Genomic DNA, 13102 nt, shown 5'->3' with positions numbered 1-13102 from the left:
TGACACTCTAGTTTATGGCGCCAGTAACCACCCTAGGCTCTCATCATGAGTTCCCAAGGCTATGAAGCCTTCGGAGTTCACCGACTCTGATCATATTTAGACAAGGTCATAAAATACAGGGTGAGGATAGTAACCAGTGATCCTAAGAGTGGCATTAACCAGGTTTGAACAATTATACAGCATTAAGTGGGGAAGAAGACCATCAGTACACACAGGTTGGGAGTAGAGCCATTGGTGGTAGAGTAGAGGTTATGATTACGAAGGAATGAGGCCCAAGTGCACTAGACAGGGTCTAGAACAAAGGACAGAATCATTATTAGAGGAGCTAAAAAATGTGCTGTCTAAGCTACAATTAAGTTTTCTGATTGAGAGGCAAATAGAACCTGATAGAAGGGGCTTGATAATAATCTGGTGGGCTTTAGGCCTTGTAAAGTTAAGAGGCCCAGACCTATCTATCTCTTTTATGGGGTACATCCTAAGGGAGGTGTGAATCTCCTGGGGGAAGGCACTCTGTTGACTTTCATTACTTGGATGGCCTGGGAGGAGAGCTGGCCAGGTAAAGGCGGGTGGCATCTCTAACAAGAAATTTACAGTTCTGCCTGCAATGATGCTGACCCTACTTGGCTGTCCCCTCAGCTGCAGTGGTCACTTTGGAAGTTGGGCTGAGTGAAGGGCTTTTCAGCTTAGAGCCAATAAGATCTGTGGCTCTGACCTGGGCATCCTTCGACTCCAGGGCAGGTCCATTTCCAGTGATCCAACTCTTGGAAGAGCTGCCAGGGCTCTTCACAAGCTGACTTCTGCTGAAGCCCAGGCTTACCACTTTGAGAGCCACTGCAGTGGACTGGCCTGTTGGGTCTCCTTGAGGGCAGATCACTGTACAGATCAGCCATTAATAGGCCTGCCACCCATTGCTTCTGATGCCTAGCTTTCTTTTCCTCCTGGTTTGTGTTCAAGCAGACCAGAGGATGCAAGTCAAGGGAGTGCCCAAGTCCCATCTCTAATCTTCGGTGGCCTGAACTACAAGTCTATAGTCACAGGCATGTTCTGTAGTAGTTTTTCTAAGGTAGACAATGCCCATGAGGAAAATTATATTCTCACTTAAAAACTTTCTTTCCCTTTGGTCTGAAAGGGAGGTTTTTTCTACTTACTGTTTACTTCACTGATGGCGAAGTAAATCTAGCTATGAGATTATTATTTAAGCACTTATTTTGGCTATGCTATTACAGAAAAATGTTAGCCATCTCTTTTATAAGGTCTAAAGATTAAATTGTGTGTCCTACAGATTCCTTCATAATAGAATTAGTTTCCTACCTTGAGGAGAATAGAGAAATGAAAGAACAAGTTGGGCTTAGAATAGAGAAATGAGGGAGCAAGTCCTAGATCGCTTGCTGACAATAGCAATATTACATGAATACTTAGCATACAGTTTCAACCATTAGATAACAACTTAAGAAAACATTTACCAGAAGGTCCAATGCCTTCTATAAATTTTAAGAATCATGTATTTGGAAACACCTCTTAAATATCTAACATGGTGTAGTTTCTTTAACAAGTAAACTTAAGCAAAACCATATAAACTGTTTTTAATTTCTTTCTACCAACAAGTATAAAACATATGATGCAGAGATTCAGACCACACGAATTAAAATGTATCTTTAATTAATTTTAGCAGCTTAAATTTATGGACAGTTAAAATAAAATTCTTAATAAAATTTTCCCATGTGGACATACAATATGTGCACACATATAACATAGCATCATAGACCAATATAGCAATTTTAATACTAGCTTTTAAAATCTTTAACTCTTTTCGTAGATTGCCAATTGATTTGAATTGCTTTTTGTTTTTAGTAACCTCAGTTAACCATACTTTCTCTCTGTTGGTACTGTTAATACATTATTGGCTTCATCTGTTTACAGAGCCATCCCAAAGTACTGAATACAATAGAAGTGGCTGGAAAAAGTCCATAGGAACCTAAAGGAGGACAGCCAAACACAGAACCAACAACGCTTTAGTTTTATGAGCAGCAAATCATATATAACTGTGGATGACAAAAGACTTTAAGTCGCCATGTTTAAAATTATAAACTCATCAACCAACAAGAGGCACTTGCTTACTTCACAGTATTTTTGAAAGCACCTGTAGGATTTTACAAGTAATTAATCCTTTAGGCCTCTGGGGCTTTCTCATTAGGATAACTATCATGTCTAGTAACACAAAATCATTAGACTTTTTAATTCTCAAACATTTGTATTAATAGCATTTTCCATTATAGAAACTTAAAATTTAGTACCACATCACATCTTGACAGTACTTCTAATATAATCCAAATAGCCTGATTAGTTGGTGTCTCTATAAGATGAGAGACATAGGTCCTTCGATTTTTCAGTTGGGCCCAAACTGGAAAAACCAAAGTCCAAGATTTACTGGAAATTTTAGAGTCCAGATTGTTTGAAACTTTGATTTTTTGAATGCCTGTCAAGAATGCCAAGAAGGCTCAAAATCCAAAATATCTGGTTGAAATAAGATTCCTTAAAATCATGCCATAACATAGACCAAATTTGATCATTGTTACAAGGTGATTATTCAAATCTTTGAAAATAAGCACATATTTACATAACCCATAGCTCTTAATAAAAATTCAGCTGTTTTTGAACAATTAGAATTTAACAGACATCAAGAGAACATAATAGATTACTTTAGCACATTGCTTTAACAGAGCATCAGAGTTTAATTCTATGTCAAAGAGAAATTGAGCTTCCTGTGATCTTTTGCTGTGAGGTTTCCTTCCTTTACCTTCTTTCATATTGATGACCATGTTTCTGTGTGTAACACATCTTTAAGCATCTTTTGCAGGGCAGGACGAGTGGCAACAAATTCTTTCAGTTTCTGTTTGCTATGAAAAGTCTTTATTTCACCTTCATTCACAAATGAGAGCTTTGCAGGATATAATATTCTGGGCTGGCAGTTTTTCTCTCTTAGTACCTGGGCTATGTCTTGCCATTCCCTTCTAGCTTGTAGGGTTTCTGATGAGAAGTCTGCTCTGAGTCTAATTGTAGATCCTCTGAGAGTAATCTGACGTTTCTCTCTTGCACCTTTTAGGATCTTTTCTTTATGTTTCACTCTGGTGAGTTTGATTACAACATGTCGTGGTGAGAATCTCTTTTGGTCATGTTTATTAGGAGTTCTATGAGCTTCCTGTACTAAGATGTCTCTGTCCTTCTCCAAACCTGGGAAATTTTCTGCTAGTATCTCACTAAAAAGACCTTATAATCCTTTCTCCCTCTCCATGCCTTCAGGAACTCCTAGAACCTGAATGTTAGGTTTTTTAATAGTATCCTGTAGATTCCCAACAATATTTTTTAGATTTCTGATTTCCTCTTCTTTTCTTTGGTTTGCCTGTTTCCTTTCCTGTTCTCTGTCTTCTAATTCCGATATTCTCTCTTCTGCTTCGCCCATTCTGTTTTTAAGGCTCTCTAATGTGTTTGCTTGTCACTATCACAGTTTCTTGTTCTACTAGTTGTTTCATTTCATTTTGATTCCCCCTTAATATTTCATTTTCACGAGAGAGATTTTCTATCTTGTCCTTAAGGATTTCTGTAGTTCAAGAATTTGTTTCTGAGAACTTCTTAATGTTCTTATCAATTTTTTGAGATCCGCTTCTTGCATTTCTTCTATCTCATCATCTTCATAATCTTGAATTGGGGTGTCTTTTACATTTGGGGGCATCATAGTGTCTTCCTTGTTCTTGTTACCTCGGTTTTTGCATTTGTTGTTTTGCATGTTGGAGATATTTGGTTTCTTCACTGTGGTGTTTTTTCTTGTTATACTATGACTCTAGATTAAAGCTTTCGATGGAGCCTTAGAGGCTTGTGATGAGTGTGGTCTGAGAGCTCTGTTTGGTTCCTCAGTGTTGAGGGTGTGCCAAAGGTGACACTCCCAGGTTAGGCGTGGTAAATCTCTCTCTCTTTCTTTCTTTCTTTTTCTGTTTCTTTTTCTTTTTTTTTTTTTTTGATTCAAAAGGGAAGTAATTCCACACAGCTGAACGTAATTGGAGGTAGTTAGCAGGCGAATGATATACCTACAGGAGCCAGAGATTAGAAGCTCTTTCCCAAGGACCACACAGGGAATCTGTGCTGCCCTCAGCGTGGGCTCCAATTCTCCTGCAGTCTCCCACGGGGTTCCCAAGTTAGATCCTAATCTCCTGTTATTTCACCCCTCCCCCCAGAGTCAGGTTTTTCTGCTAGGCTCAGGGCTGGTGCAGACCTGAGGTCTCCCTGCTTATGACGTATGTCCAAAACGGCGCCTGCTCTTTGTCTTGCTCACCTTTGAAAGGTGAGCGGAGAGAGAGAAACTCGTGTCCATATCGGTCACTTTTTTTTTTTTTCTCTCTCTCTCTCTTCTAGTTAGCCTGGTGAACTTTTCCCCACGGAGTTTCAAGCCTCGTTCCCTCTAGTCTCTTTCCGCTTGACCGCTGGTGTCTCGGGCTATTGAGGTTCGGCTCACCTCACGTTCCAGCGCTGGTGTGTTGAGTCTGCCGCTGGTGTCCTGAACTTGGGCTCCCTCGCTCTCCATGCAGGTCCACTGTGAATCACTAGTTCCAGAAGAGTTTTCTCTGCTGTTTCTTCCCCTACTCTTCCTTGACCCTGCAGTATCTCCACTTTTATTAAACTGTCTCTTCCCGGACTATCAATGTGCTCCCTTCCTATTCTGCCATCTTGCCGCTCTCCTCTATGCTACTTTTCTGTAAAACCAAAGCTGTTCTATAATTGTAAGTTTACATTTAAGATATATATCAAACATTATGGTTGACTTGATGAAAGAGGTAGGGAAAATGGGGCTAAGAATCTTATTAAGAGATCTACATTTATTGCTAAAATATTTTAATTGGCTTTCACTAACAAAATATTTAAAATTGTTGATTTTTATGTTGAGGATATAGTGTTTTATTATATTTGTTTTTTTCTGTGAAAAAATCATGAAAGAGAATATTTGACTAAAAAATTTAAACTTTTATTTAAAGTTTTATTTATTTGTTTGGAAGGCTGAGTTTATTTGTTTAAGAGGCAGAGGCAGAGAGAGAGAAACAGAGAGAAAGAGAGAGAGAGAGAGAGAGAGATAGAAGCATCTGCTGGTTCATTCCTCAGATAGCCACAATGGCGAGCTGGGCCAATTCAAAGCCAGGAGTCTGGAGTTTCTTCCAGGCCTCCCATGTGGGTGCAGGGGCCCAAGGTCTTGAGCCATCTTCTACTGCTTTTCCAGGCCATAGCAGAGAGCTGTATCAGAAGTGGAGCAGCTGGCAGTATAACTGGCACCCATATGGAATGCCGGTCCTGCAGGTTATGGCCTTACCCACTGCACCACAGTGCTGGCCTCACATTTTGTACATCAGAATATTAGAACTCTAAGACAGATGACACAAAGATTAATTGTAATAAAAAATGAGATCTCTGAATTCAAGAAGAAAATATTAAATGGTATAAAATCATAATGATAATGATATGTAATTAAAAATGAATGATTATGAATGTTTAATTCGAAGGAATTTAAAATAAAGACAAGGCTGGCATTGTAGTACAGCAGGTTAAGCTGTTGCATGTGATGCTAGCATCCTGTATAAGCACTGGTTCAAGTCCTGGATACTGCACTTCTATTCCAGCTCCTTGCTAATGCACCTGGGAAAGCAGTGGGAGATATCGTAAGTCCCTGGGCCCTGACTCATATGGGAGACCCAGGTGAAACTCCTGGCTCCTGGCTTCAGCCTGGTGCAGCCCCAGGCTGTTTTGGGCATTTGGGAAGTGAACCAGCAGATGGAAGATCTTTCTCTCTCTCTCTTTGTCTGTAACTCTGCCTTTCAAATAAATAAAAATAAATCTTTAAAAAATAAAACATTACCAAATTAAAAAATACTTAGCCTTTATGAGTATGCAACAAAATGATATAAATTCTCAAGGCTATGTCAGTTGTATATTCGTTATTAAAAATATTGGGGGCCAGCACTGTGGCGTAGTGGGTAAGGCCACCGTCTGCAGTGCTGATACCCCATAGGAGTGCCGGTTCATATCCTGGCTGCTCTACTTATGATCCACCTCTCTACTACAGCCTGCAAAAGCAGTGGAAGATGGCCCAAGTCCTTGGGCCCCTGCACCCACGTGGCAGATGCAGAAGAAGCTCCTGGCTCCTGGCTTCGGATCGGCTTGGTGCCGGCCATTGTGGCTGACTTGGGAGTGAACAAAAATGGAAGACCTCTCTCTCCCTGTGCCTCTCCTTCTCTCTCTGTGCAACTCTTTCAAGTAAAATAAATAAATATTTTTAAAAAATTGGAAGATACATAAGAAGCTTTAAAATGTGTATATCCTACATCTGAAAATGTGTCCTATTTGGACAGTGATATGTATGGAATCGTGTTATCACAGCATTTTATAATAGTAAACATTTGAAACAACCTAAGTAAGGAATTGGTTAATAATCTGAAGCATTCATACAGTGAAATGAAATTCAGTTTTTAGAAATGACAATTTAAGTATACATATACTAAAATGAATATATAAAATCTTAAAAGAAAATTGTATGACAATTTAGTATTGTACTAATTTTGCATTGTGTATATGAATACATATATGTTCATTTCTATGCATATATATTTAGGCATATCTGAGTAATCATATTTGAGCGTTTTGATTCATTATATCTTAAACATTTTCACCATTGAATATATCTTAAAATCGTGTAAAAATTTAATTTAAAAGACTTATGGAGAAATTTAGAAAAAATGCCAAGAAAGAAACCCATATTTGTCTTCAGTGGCATCAATTCCTGTAGTATCTCAGTGACCAAGCATGATACAAACACTACCTTGAATTTAATACAGAGTTTGGAACCAGTATTTGATGGCTGTTTTGTTGACTGTTACACAACTCTCATGGGTAGACTTAATGTTTCAAATCTCCTATTATAGTGTGATTTCTAGTATTTTCTCCCTTATAAAAAGTTAATTATGTACATATCTCCCATGGAGTTGAGGGGACAAATCAACTATGTGTTCATATGCTTTGTAAACTACTATGGATATAGATTGTCTGAACCAGAAAAATGAGAAAACAAATCTGTTAAACTGTTAAATGCTTAGAAATATCATAAAACATAAAACCTTGCTATTGTACTATAATTTTTAGAACATAGGAGACTTAACCACGCTCCCCTCAAAAAAGTTAAAAAATGAAAAATACTTTTATATCCTTAAGTCATTTATTTTACCCAACATTAATGTTAATATTATATAACCTTTATTTTTTAAAACATTTTCCCCTCAATTTGTGACAATCTTTAATGGATTATTTGAGAACCACTGTTTTGGTTAAAATTTGTTTGCTGTGTGTGCATGTTTGTGTTTGTATAGGGTCAGTGATCAGGCAGAGGAAAATGAGGATCTCCAAAATATCCAGAAGAGATACAGAAACCAGAATATGAATGCGCCCAGAAATTTTGAGAGAACACGTCGTGACACCTTGCGCCAATCCACCAAAACTATTAAACTTAATAAGGGGGTAAGCATTTTCACTAATAACCTAATGCTAATCTGCATTTGGATGGAATAAAAGAGCTACATTTTATTTTGATATTTGAACTTAAAAAAGTTGGAGTTCCTAGAGAAAGCTGGACCTTTTAGGTAAAGATCAGATTGTATTCTCACCATTGTTACTCCTCAGTAACTTACCTCAAAATTGTTACTCCTCAAAAACTTACCTCAGTTTTTAAAATTGTTAATTCATTGAGAATTCAGAAAGGATCCTGGTAAAAATTACTAATTTCACTAACATGCATAAAAGACATGTAAATTTATACATTTGAATGTGCTGTTACTGTCTAATTTTCTCTTTTCAAATCACTATATTACTTCATTGCTATGAGAAACGTGGTTGAATTGAGTAGCATTTCTTTTGTTCGAATTTCTCTTTCCTACAATTTTTCCTAGTGTTTTTGACTAGGGTTTTGCAGTGGAGGATGTAGTTCTCTAAGTTGCTTATAAGAAAGACCTTACTGAGGGACTTATGAGCCAGTTGTAAAGCAGAGTAGGTTGAACTAGAGTGTAGAATTTTGAGCCAGATAGAACTGAAATTCCTCATCTTTCATGTTACTACCTATTTGTCTTTGGCCAGCTCACTTAACATATCTGTGCTTCAGTTTCATTCTCTCAGAGATTGTCTGAAAGAGTTCAGTAAAATGGGAATTATGTGCTGTTTAACCTGCGTCAGGTACTTAAGAAATGTCATTTTCTTCTCTCCTGTCTGTACTTTTCCACTGTCCTAACACTTTTCTCTACTTTCTCCTCTCGACAAGATGGAGATGAGTGCAGGTGTGATAGACTAGTCTAGGAAAATTGTTGATTCCTGAATTAGTGATATGTTTCATTTTAGAAGTATATCTAATAATCAGTCTTCAAAAAACCAGAAGGAGGCTGGTGCCACGGCTTACTAGGCTAATCCTCCGCCTTGTGGCGCCGGCACATTGGGTTCTAGTCCCGGTCGGGGCACCGATCCTGTCCCGGTTGCCCCTCTTCCAGGCCAGCTCTCTGCTATGGCCCGGGAAGGCAGTGGAGGATGGCCCAAGGCCTTGGGCCCTGCACCCGCATGGGAGAGCAGGAGAAACACCTGGCTCCTGGCTTTGGATCACAGAGATGCGCCGGCCGCAGAGGCCATTGGAGGGTGAACCAATGGCAAAAAGGAAGACCTTTCTCTCTGTCTCTCTCTCTCTCCCAACCCACTCTGCCTGTCAAAAAAAAAAAAAAAAAAAAAAAAAAGAAAGTAAAACACCAACTCAACTCTGATACCTAATCTTAAAATAAAATAAAAAAAAAAGCCAGAAGGTACTTTCTCTTGACACAAAAACAATGTGAGAAAAAGATTCTCCTTCTAAACTTTGTCTTTTTTTTTTTTTTTTTTTTTTTTTTTTTTTTTTTTTTTTTTTTTTTTTGTACAGGCAGAGTGGATAGTGAGAGAGACAGACAGAGAGAAAGGTCTTCCTTTTGCCGTTGGTTCACCCTCCAATGGCCGCCGCGGCTGGCGCATCTCGCTGATCCGAAGCCAGGAGCCAGGTGCTTCTCCTGGTCTCCCATGCGGGTGCAGGGCCCAAGGACTTGGGCCATCCTCCACTGCCTTCCCGGGCCATAGCAGAGAGCTGGTCTGGAAGAGGGGCATCTGGGATAGAATCCGGCGCCCCAATCGGGACTAGAACTCGGTGTGCCAGCGCCGCAAGGTGGAGGATTAACCTGTTAAGCCACGGCGCCGGCTTGTCTTATTTCTAATCAGCAGAATTAATGCTGGTTGTATTCTGTAGTACATACTGGTCAACTAATTAGAGATTTTTTTCACATTATGAATTATGAGGTATTGAAAATAGTGTAACATATTTTAAAGCAATGATCTCTATTGTTTATCTGAAAAATATAACTACAGGTTGCCAAAAAGTTTTCAGTTATAGAAAAAAATATATTTATATACATTTTTCAAATTATTGATGGGACTCCCTTTTAAATATAGATATTGAAGAGAAACACATTGTAGTTTAAAAGTAAGTTCATTTCCTGTTTTCTGACTTTCCACAATCCTGTAAAACTCATAGATTAAAGCCTTGCATTGAAAATCTGTTGCATATGCACATTTTGTGTGAATGTTTCCTTAACAGAATGGAGGTAGGATTGAAAGGTTGATTTAATACTAAGAAACATGAATGTGATATTCTGCACAAAAATACTATGAATATGTTAATGATAAAATCATTCTTTTTGAGGTTTTTGTTATGAGATTAGAAGCCAAACTTTGTTACTTTCAAACAACACATTAAACATAAAACAAATTTTTTTTTGTTACTTAGTCTACGAACTATGCCTATATTCTGTCCAAGGTTATATTTTCTTTCTTTTTTTGGTCTTTTTAAAAAATTTTTATTTTGGCCGGCACCGCGGCTCACTAGGCTAATCCTCCGCCTTGCGGCGCCGGCACACCAGGTTCTAGTCCCGGTCGGGGCACCGATCCTGTCCCGGTTGCCGCTCTTCCAGGCCAGCTCTCTGTGTGGCCAGGGAAGGCAGTGGAGGATGGCCCAAGTCCTTGGGCCCTGCACCCCATGGGAGACCAGTATAAGCACCTGGCTCCTGCCATCGGATCAGCGTGATGCGCAGGTCGCAGCGCCAGCCGCGGCGGCCATTGGAGGGTGAACCAACGGCAAAAGGAAGACCTTTCTCTCTGTCTCTCTCTCTCACTATCCACTCTGCCTGTCAAAAAAAATTTTTTTTTATTTGACAGATAGAGTTAGACAGTGAGAGAGGGAGAAAAAAAGGTCTTCCTTCCGTTGGTTCACTCCCCAAATGGCCACTAAGGCCGGAGCTACGCCAATCCAAAGCTAGGAACTAGGTGCTTCCTCCTGGTCTCCCATGTGGGTGCAGGGCCCAAGCACTTGGGCCATCCTCCACTGCCCTCCTGGGCCACAGCAGAGAGCTGGACTGGAAGAGGAGCAACCAGGACTAGAACCTGGCTCCCATATGGGATGCTGGCGCCGCAGACGGAGGATTAACCAAGTGAGCCATGGTGCCGGCCCCTATATTTTTAAAAATATGCGTAACTTTTATCATAAGATTCAAAACATTCATGTTAATGAATTTCATTAAGTTCTGTGACCATTGTAATGCTATGTTTCTCTCTTGTCAGTGTAAACATTTTCTGCAGCAGTACCATGCTATGCTCTTAAAGAGAGCAATATTTACTTTGCGCAACTGGAAGTTGATGTTGCTCCAGTTAGTGGGACTTCTGGGTAGTGTTTATTTTCTGATGAGTGGTGTGACCATTATGACACATGAAGAACCTGCCCGGAAAATGGATTTGGAACAATATGGTGAAACCATTGTGCCATATTCAATTACTGGAAACTCTCCGTTTGCTCAGGATTTTTTGAAAGTCCTTGAGGATATGCTAAAAGCTAAGAAACAAAAGCTTCAGGAAGTACAAGGTAAGGTTTTTGAAAAGGAAAAGGAATCCAGTAGATGAATTGCTTGTATCACTTTCAAAGAAGAGCTGTACTGGAATATTAAGCAACTTGATATTTTTTTTTAATAGTAACCAATCTCAGAAAGATAAGCCAATCAGAAGCAAGACTTATCCTTCAGGGATGCTGGCTTCAAAGATTAATTATTAGTTAATTTGAATGAGGGTCATCTGCCAGCGATTTGTGCACCTTTGAGGGAATGGTCAAAAGTACCCAATATTTTGTTTTGTAAAAGTTAGCATGGTTTCAGACATCCAGGCAGACTGCCCACAAGTCTCCTTGATTGGCCACATCTAAGACAAGCTGGACTTGAAGGTTTTATAGGTAGGCTATTCAGAAATTATTTATTTTGCATGTAGTACTAGTAATTTTTTATACATACTGAGCACATGCTTTTGACAACAGTTTTTATAAATCATTTACTGGTATTAAAAACATATTTGGTAAGGTTGAGGATGTTAAAGTTTGGTTATATTAAGTAAATTTCCCCATATTATACATCCAATATGTATTAGAGAAGGGACAAGATTTTATGGCTGCTTGGCTGGAGTCTGCAATTTGAACTTCTCACCACTATGTTATATCATCTCTGTAAAAAGCAAGTCTGTCCTCTTTCAAGATTGGTAATTTCCTTCCGAGTGCTTTATTTGTATTTCCTTCAGCTACTACCTGGTGGACAGTGTTACTTTAGGAAATCACATCACCTATGCATTTTGGCAGGATTTTTGTTTATTTGTTTGCTTGTTTGGGCTTCTATTGTGACATTTCAAGGTGAAAATGTACTTGAAAATATTGAAAATTACCTAGACCACTACAATATATGCATCACAGATTATGTGGCCTAAAAGTTGTCAGTATCTCCCTCTACTTCCTCCAATACAGGAGCACTAGATGAACGCATATTAATCAGATGCCACATAGTTGTTTAGAATAGAAGAGGGAAAACAAGAGAAAGGAGATGAGCTCCTCTGATTCACATATAGTTTCTTTTCTACTACATCATATTTCTCATACAAAAATTTTAAATAGCAAAATTAGTGAATAAATCTCCCTCTTTATCCTATGAGTACATAGGTATTATCTTAATTAACAAGCGTTCAGGTGATCCTTCTAGCAAGATGGTGGACTAGGAAACCCCAGGCCCTCATTTCCCCCTTACAAAAATGTCAAATAAATGACAACAGACTAGCTAGAATGGCTTTATGAAAGCTCTAGAGGCCAGCCAAGGGTCTGAGGTAAGTGAGTGGATACCCAATGAAGAAAAAAAAATTAAAAACACACTCAAAGTAATAGAAAATTTTGTGGTAGCTTTGCTCACCTTTGCTTCTCCCCTATTTCTGGTTCATCCAAGTGTGGTCGACAAGAAGCTGCCTAATTTCTGGTTCTTCCATTGAGGAAGAAAGAAAACAATAGAACTTATTTTTATAACATTCAGGCATTCAGGGGATGCCTGAAGGAATTTGGCTTGGAGCCCAAATAGGAATAAGGGTATAATTTAGATATAAGGGTGCATGCAGGTCACCGAAAGCAATGCCAGGTGTTGAGGTGTGTGAAAAGCTTAAGGCAGACTGCAGACATATGAGCACCTGGAGGCATGAGATTATGAGCAACAGAATGAAGTGTAATATCTAAGGCCCTAAGAAGCCTATATGAGACTCACAGAGAAATAAGATATTTAGAAGCAGCCACAGATTCCCGAGAAGTGCACTGGGGACAGAGGATCAGATCAGGTCCAAGGAGGACACATGCTCAGAAAAGTTAGGAGAAGAATTTAAGCCTTATTCTGTTCTAAGCAGTGACATTGTTTCCCTGCATAGATGCAGTCTACAAAAACTGAGGAGGTGGCTTATTTTTCTAATGCCCAATTTTCGACAAAAGATCACAGTGATAAAAAAAAAAAAAAAAAAAAACCAGGGAAACATGCCCTGTTCAAAGAAAATAAATCTTCAGGAAACAATCCTAAAGAAATGTAGGCTTTGGATTTATTAGACAAAGTTTTTAAAACAACTATCTTCCTGGAAGCGGAGGCAGTCAAAGCCAAAATTAACTATTGGGATTGCATCA

General features: G+C 39.0%; 1 protein-coding gene across 1 annotated transcript in view; it reads left to right on the top strand.

Annotated features, from left to right (window-relative positions):
* The window catches only part of LOC133750442 (phospholipid-transporting ATPase ABCA3-like), a 170720-nt gene that overhangs the window by 96998 nt on the left and 60620 nt on the right, over positions 1–13102 (top strand). Inside the window, exons 19-20 of the mRNA XM_062180048.1 lie at positions 7401–7548; positions 10705–11002. Of these exons, the coding sequence (XP_062036032.1) occupies positions 7401–7548; positions 10705–11002 (446 nt within the window). The remainder of the gene's footprint in view (positions 1–7400; positions 7549–10704; positions 11003–13102) is intronic.

This window comes from Lepus europaeus, chromosome 21 (assembly GCF_033115175.1).
Source record: "Lepus europaeus isolate LE1 chromosome 21, mLepTim1.pri, whole genome shotgun sequence".
Classification (NCBI taxonomy): Eukaryota; Metazoa; Chordata; class Mammalia; order Lagomorpha; family Leporidae; genus Lepus; species Lepus europaeus.
Note: the sequence above shows the minus strand (reverse complement) of the source record. Positions and strands in the feature narration are given on the sequence as shown.